The sequence below is a fragment of the Anguilla anguilla genome, chromosome 12, assembly GCF_013347855.1.
Source record: "Anguilla anguilla isolate fAngAng1 chromosome 12, fAngAng1.pri, whole genome shotgun sequence".
In the NCBI taxonomy this organism is placed as follows: Eukaryota; Metazoa; Chordata; class Actinopteri; order Anguilliformes; family Anguillidae; genus Anguilla; species Anguilla anguilla.
Window position 1 is genome coordinate 15,729,903 of NC_049212.1, and position 6,000 is coordinate 15,735,902.

The window sequence follows — 6,000 nt, forward strand, 5'->3', positions numbered from 1 at the left end:
TACTGAGCCAGATGTGACTACACCTGTGCAGGGTCTCAGACCAACTTTTTGTTGAACCAGCCAGTGTCTGATGAATGAAATATTTACCAGACCCTAGGACATTTTACTATACTCTATTTTTTTGGTGCAAATATGAAAATTAAAATTGCTGAACCGCACAACCACGCTTTGTGAAATGTTTTCTAAATCTTTAAGACTAAATATTTTACAATGAATAAACAATAGTAATTAGCTCATCACCCTGCTCTCCTGTTTTCTGCAGAACCTGGATCTGACTAAGAGGAAGATGGTGCACGAGGGCCCCCTGTCCTGGAAGATCAACAAAGACAAGACGATTGGTGTGTCCCACAGTCTCGCTTAAACATGCTCACGCTTGCTCTCTCTCTCTCTCTCTCTCTCTCTCTCTCTCTCTCTCTCTCTCCCTCTCTCTCTCTCTCTCCCTCCCTCTCTCCCCCTCTCTCTCTCTCTCTCTCTGTTTCTCTGTTTGTATGTAGAGCGTTTGTGTATGTCAGTCTTGAACACGTTGTCCACCCTCTCTTCCCCACAGAGTTGTACACCCTCCTGCTGGAGGACATCCTGGTCCTGCTGCAGAAGCAGGACGAGCGTCTCGTCCTCAGGTGCCACAGCAAGAACCTGGCGGGCACGGCCGACACCCGGCACATCTTCAGCCCCATCATCAAGCTCAACACTGTGCTGGTGCGCTCCGTCGCCACAGGTAATGACCACAGGTGTGCTAAGTTGATACAGGTAATGACCACAGGTGTGCTAAGTTGCTACAGGTCATTCTCACAGGTGCACTCCATCACTACAGGTGAGGCACACAGGTGTGTCATGCAGGTGGGCTGTGTAACTACAGGGGTGGCCAGTTCAGAACCACACAGGTTGTTTATCAGCCCTTTTTCGGTCCTGTTCACAGAACCCCGATCTCTCTCCTCTCCTCCTCAGATAACAAGTCGTTCTTTGTGCTCTCCATGTCGGACAACGGAGCGCAGATCTACGAGCTGATGGCGCAGACCGTGTCCGAGCAGAGAACGTGAGTCCCTCACTGGGTCCTGGTCTAGAGAAACCCGAGCCGCACGAGGGAATGTGCAGCTCTATAAATGGAAAGTGTATAAAAAGCAGTCTGTGTGGGCTGCTGGGTGACTCATTCAGGGGGGCACTGTTCCAGTGCGGATGGGCCCCAAGGCCTGGTACTGAGTGTGGACTCTGCCTGTGCCGATTTTGACTGGCAACACTAAAACGGCAAAATATCACCCTGGAAGGGAGGGAGGAATTAAGTTGGTCAAAATGTGGCATTGCTCGCCAGTGACCCCTGCTGGTCGAACAGCTTGCTGGAGCTGTGCATGTCTTGTCTGCAATGTCTTCCTCCGACTCATCTGTGAATTGAGGTGTCCGCTTGGCCAGTGATGCCATGGAAATGTGCCTGTGTCTCATCCTCGTACCACCAGGTGGCAGTGTCAGATCACTCAAAGGGCAGACTCCATCAAGTCCAAAGAACACAACGACATACTTTTACCTCAGCCAGAGTGAGTTGATTCCCCTTGTGAGTGGTGCTGTGTGTTGCGTAGCTGTTTCTGTTGGGGTTTATTTGGTGGAATCACACTCTCTCCCCCCGGGTCTGTTTCAGTGGGGAGAGAGAGGCCTTAGACATGATGAACAGCGCCGTGCCCAGGCTCAGCAAAGACCCCGACCGCAACTCGACCGCAAGTGTTCAGTCCCCAGGTGACACGTGGCTGCATCCCCAAGTCCCTGTCACAGGGCATACAACAACATTTTATCTTCCTTTTCCACACTTTTTTATTGCCCATAGTGCAATGCAGCGAAATGTAATTCCAGATATGCTGCGATGTATATGGAGTAAAATGATAATGGGTGACTGGTTGATTTTCATGGCTGTGCAGAGAGAGACGGCAGCGCATCATCTCCCAGGCTGAAGCAGGCCCCTCCCCCTGGGCCCAATCCCTTTGAGGAAGAGCCAGAGGAGGAGGAGCCGGCGTTCCTGGACTCGGACCTGACGGACAGGCTGCCCTTCCTCAAACGGGGGTCACGTCAGGGCCTTGCCATCGGTGACGATGAATCCAACCTCTTCAGCGTCCCGCCCTCCAGGGCTGAAGAAGCTTTAAAAACCTGTAAGTGTTGGAGACATCGCTGCATGACCATGACCACTAAACCGATGACTACGTAACAGCTAAGCTACACTGACTGCAGTATCCCTCAAGCTTGGCCACTTAACCAACTGCTACATAACTGATTCAGCCTCATGACTACTGGACTGTACTGACTGCTGATCGTGACATGGCACTGAGAACTACATTACAGCCACATCATCATGACCATAGAATGGACTGAAACGCAGCTACCACAACAGCTAAACTACACAGACTGCAACTTCGCAATGGTAATATATTAACTACTAAATTACTGCTGCATCATAATGACCATTCTACCTGATGTATTTTAAGTCTTGCTCTATGAGTCCTGTTGTGTGCGTCTGCACTCTGACCATGTCTCTACGGTCACGCTCTGTGACCGCATCTTTATGACCGTGTCTCTGTGACCGTGTCTCTGTGACTGTGTCTCTGTGACCGTGTTTTTATGACTGTGTCTCTGTGACCGTATCTTTATGACCGTGTCTCTGTGACTGTGTCTCTGTGACTGTGTCTCTGTGACCTTGTTTTTATGACTGTGTCTCTGTGACCGTATCTTTATGACCGTGTCTCTGTGACTGTGTCTCTGTGACCGTGTCTCTGTGACTGTGTCTCTGTGACCGTATCTTTATGACCGTGTCTCTGTGACTGTGTCTCTGTGACTGTGTCTCTGTGACCGTGTCTCTGTGACTGTGTCTCTGTGACCGTATCTTTATGACCGTGTCTCTGTGACCGTGTCTCTGTGACTGTGTCTCTGTGACCGTATCTTTATGACCGTGTCTCTGTGACCGTGTCTCTGTGACTGTGTCTCTGTGACCGTATCTTTATGACCGTGTCTCTGTGACCGTATCTTTATGACCGTGTCTCTGTCCCAGTGGCGGCGCTGAAGCAGGTGCTCTTAGCGCAGGAGGACTGGTTGAGGGGGGAGAGGCCCGCGGGGGCTCGTCTCCAGAGGACCACGTCTCTGCGGACCAGCGCCGTCCCCGTGTCCCACGCCGCCGCCGCCGCCGCGCTCAGCTCCCCAGAGAACGGCCGAGACGAGCGGCTCCAGGACCGCTCCGCTGGGGACACCGGCTACTTCGAGGCCTCCGATGACTACAGTAAGCAGCGGTTATATTACCTCATATTCTCTCACCGGAGTGGCTGACCTGAGGTCAGTGTGCTCCTGCTGCACCCGTCTCTGCAGATAGCGCTGTCGCTCTCTGTGCTGGCCTGAGGCCAGTCTGATTCAGGCCTGCCTTTCTCAGCAGGTTACGTGGTGCTGGAGGGCTTGGGGGAGAGCAGCACGGAGGAGGAGGTCAGCGGGAAGGAGCGGGGCGCAGCGGGGGATTCTGGGATCGACATGAAGAAGCTGCTGTCCTCGGCAGCGCAGCCAGGGGGCGCCCCCAGCTTCACCCGGCAGGTCCTGACGCACCTTCGCCTTCTGCAGGTTAACCTGCAGCACCTAAAGGTGAGGTCACGTGATCACCGTGTGCTCACAGGGTCCGTAACGCCCTCCTAAATGCACGGTAGCGTGTTGCGCTGCTCCGCCAGGGTGCCCGTGCGGAACCAGGCGTTTAACAGAAAAGCAGGGGCTGATGGGTGATGTGCTGGGTGAGATGGGCGGCTCACCACTTTTTGTCTTACAGGAAGTGGAGACCAAGTATAATGAACTTTACCAAAGGCAGGCCAGGCAGACTGCTGAAACGGAGGATAACAGAGGTACAGTGCTTTGCTGTGCGTCCCGCGGGAGAGTAGCCTAGCGAGGGGCGTACTGCGCCGTAGTGACTCTGCTGTTTCATCTCATCTCTCCCCCCCAGGCAAGAGTTAGCAGGACGGAGCTGCCAGCCACTACGTCTGACCAAGAGGGAAGGTGGGGGATGGGGCCCTGGCTCCTCCCCTACTGCAACTCGGCGGCTGATTGGCGGAGCCGACTCGGTGCCCCTCCTCCCCGTCGGCTCGAGCCAATCGGGGAAGACCGGCTGCCCCAAACCCGGCCCCTCGGCTTCCTCTGCCCTTCCTCGCTGCCTGAGCGAGAAGCAGACTGTACCAAAATGTATAAAACTGTGTGTTTAGGATATATATGAAGCACAAAGCCAGAAGAAAAAGATATTTTAATGTATTTAGCTATGTTTTTTTTTTTTACCCCAAGATGTATTTATTAGATTTTTTCCTGTGGTTCTTGTAAGTATTCCCCCACGTCACTTGCATGCTTCTACCTGTGGATCCCTCAGGCCACCTTCTACTGGGTGGATCACCCACAGCGCCCTCTGCAGCTTGGAGGAGTGTATGCAGAAACGTGGAGCACAGCCGCACTAGAGTGGTTACCCCTACATGCACACACACGTTCTGAGTAACACATGAAGAAAGGACATCTTAAGCAGAACCTTTTGTCACTGAATTGCAATGAAGAAAACCAAGATCCATTGCCAAGCTGTTCAGGCTTTTATATTCAAGGTAAATTGGAAATTTAGTACCATAACCATCCTTCAGGTCTTGTGGTCTTGTAAATTGTGTATGCTAGGTCATATTTTTCGCCCTGAGCAGGCTTTGGCTTCTGAACACTTACTGCAGTTTAAAAGCACCGGACCTCCACTGCCTGTGTACAAGATGAGTCTGTTGCTCTCAATGTAATGGATACAGAAATATTCTTATCCTTTCCTTCACCGATCTTGGCCTCTGTTTGCTTTAACATATCAGACTGAAGTGGCAGACCAAGTCCCAGTAAAATGCATTGAAGTGTACTAGTCCAAAGAAATGAATGCATTACTGACAACCCATGTGTCTGTGCATTGTGGCTTCTGAACACCATTAGCAGGTTAACCTTGTTCTAGAGTTTCAGCGGTTCCACACATTCTGAATGGAAGCCCGTGGCTGGTGCCTGTTTGCGCTGGAGTCTCATTGCACAGCGTTTTCATCATGTTTCGCTGGTGCCACGGGGCCATTTCTCCCGCTCCAATGGGCTTTCATTATTCTATTAGCCCGACATTAGTGGTACTTTTGTGGGCGTGAAGTTTCAGATTGTGGCCCCGCGTTGGTGCTGTAACCAAGACTGAGCTGCCTGTTTACACCATTCATTTAAAATTAACCAGTATTTATGTAGACTCTCTTTATGAGTGCGTTTTGATTGGGGTGTGCTATTCCTGGTTACTGTGTAGTCCTCTAAGGATCTGTTCACACTCACTGCTGCAGGGTTGGGGGTGGGACTCCATTAGGAAACGGAGTTCCAGTTTTGGAACAGGGAAAAGAAGCAAGGTAGATGTCAATTGAAATCTCCAGACTTGAAATCAAGCCCATTGGAAGACATTTTGTCAACACTGAATACTAAAAATGTTAAGTTAAAGACAGGATAAAATGCCGATGCTTTTGGGGGGGAAGGAATCTTAGGGGATTTATGCTTGCACAAATTGTACAATTATGGCCAACATTGCATCTCTTAAACGATAAAATACTTTTTTGGTTATTTTGTATTGTTTTTCTTTCATAACTATCAAACGATCATGATTTTAACAGAAATCACTGAGGAAACTGAATAAAAGTTGATAAAATATGTATATAATTCTGTTAATGTTAATGTATTCTAGGCATCTGACATGTAAATTAATATAAATGCACATACAGTACATGTAAATGTCCTGTTTTCTATTTACTTTTGAAAACTTGAAAATGGAAATGTATAAAAAAATGAAGAGGGCAAAACATTAACATTTTTTTGGGAAAGTGTTCAAAGCCTGAATGAAAACAGAACAATAAAAATGTTCAAATGTTAAATAAGCTTAATGGGAAAGCAGCTACAGCTGTATGTAAACCCTGAGCATGCAGATGACTAAAGTAGATTCTGCAAAATAATATCTGCAGGTTTTAGTCGTGTGTG

At 49.5% G+C, this 6,000-nt stretch overlaps 1 protein-coding gene across 4 annotated transcripts in view; it reads left to right on the top strand.

Moving 5' to 3' along the window:
* arhgef12a (Rho guanine nucleotide exchange factor (GEF) 12a) overlaps positions 1-5,680 on the top strand; it is a 47,101-nt gene extending 41,421 nt beyond the window's left edge. For 3 of the 4 annotated variants that reach the window (XM_035384808.1, XM_035384810.1, XM_035384811.1), the window contains 10 exons: positions 263-338; positions 548-715; positions 946-1,033; positions 1,449-1,526; positions 1,628-1,722; positions 1,902-2,129; positions 3,023-3,247; positions 3,395-3,597; positions 3,776-3,848; positions 3,947-5,680. In XM_035384808.1, the coding sequence (XP_035240699.1) occupies positions 263-338; positions 548-715; positions 946-1,033; positions 1,449-1,526; positions 1,628-1,722; positions 1,902-2,129; positions 3,023-3,247; positions 3,395-3,597; positions 3,776-3,848; positions 3,947-3,957 (1,245 nt within the window). In that variant the 3' untranslated portion in view covers positions 3,958-5,680. The remainder of the gene's footprint in view (positions 1-262; positions 339-547; positions 716-945; positions 1,034-1,448; positions 1,527-1,627; positions 1,723-1,901; positions 2,130-3,022; positions 3,248-3,394; positions 3,598-3,775; positions 3,849-3,946) is intronic. The other variant, XM_035384809.1, reaches the window with a different exon arrangement.
* The last annotated feature ends 320 nt before the right edge of the window (positions 5,681-6,000 follow it).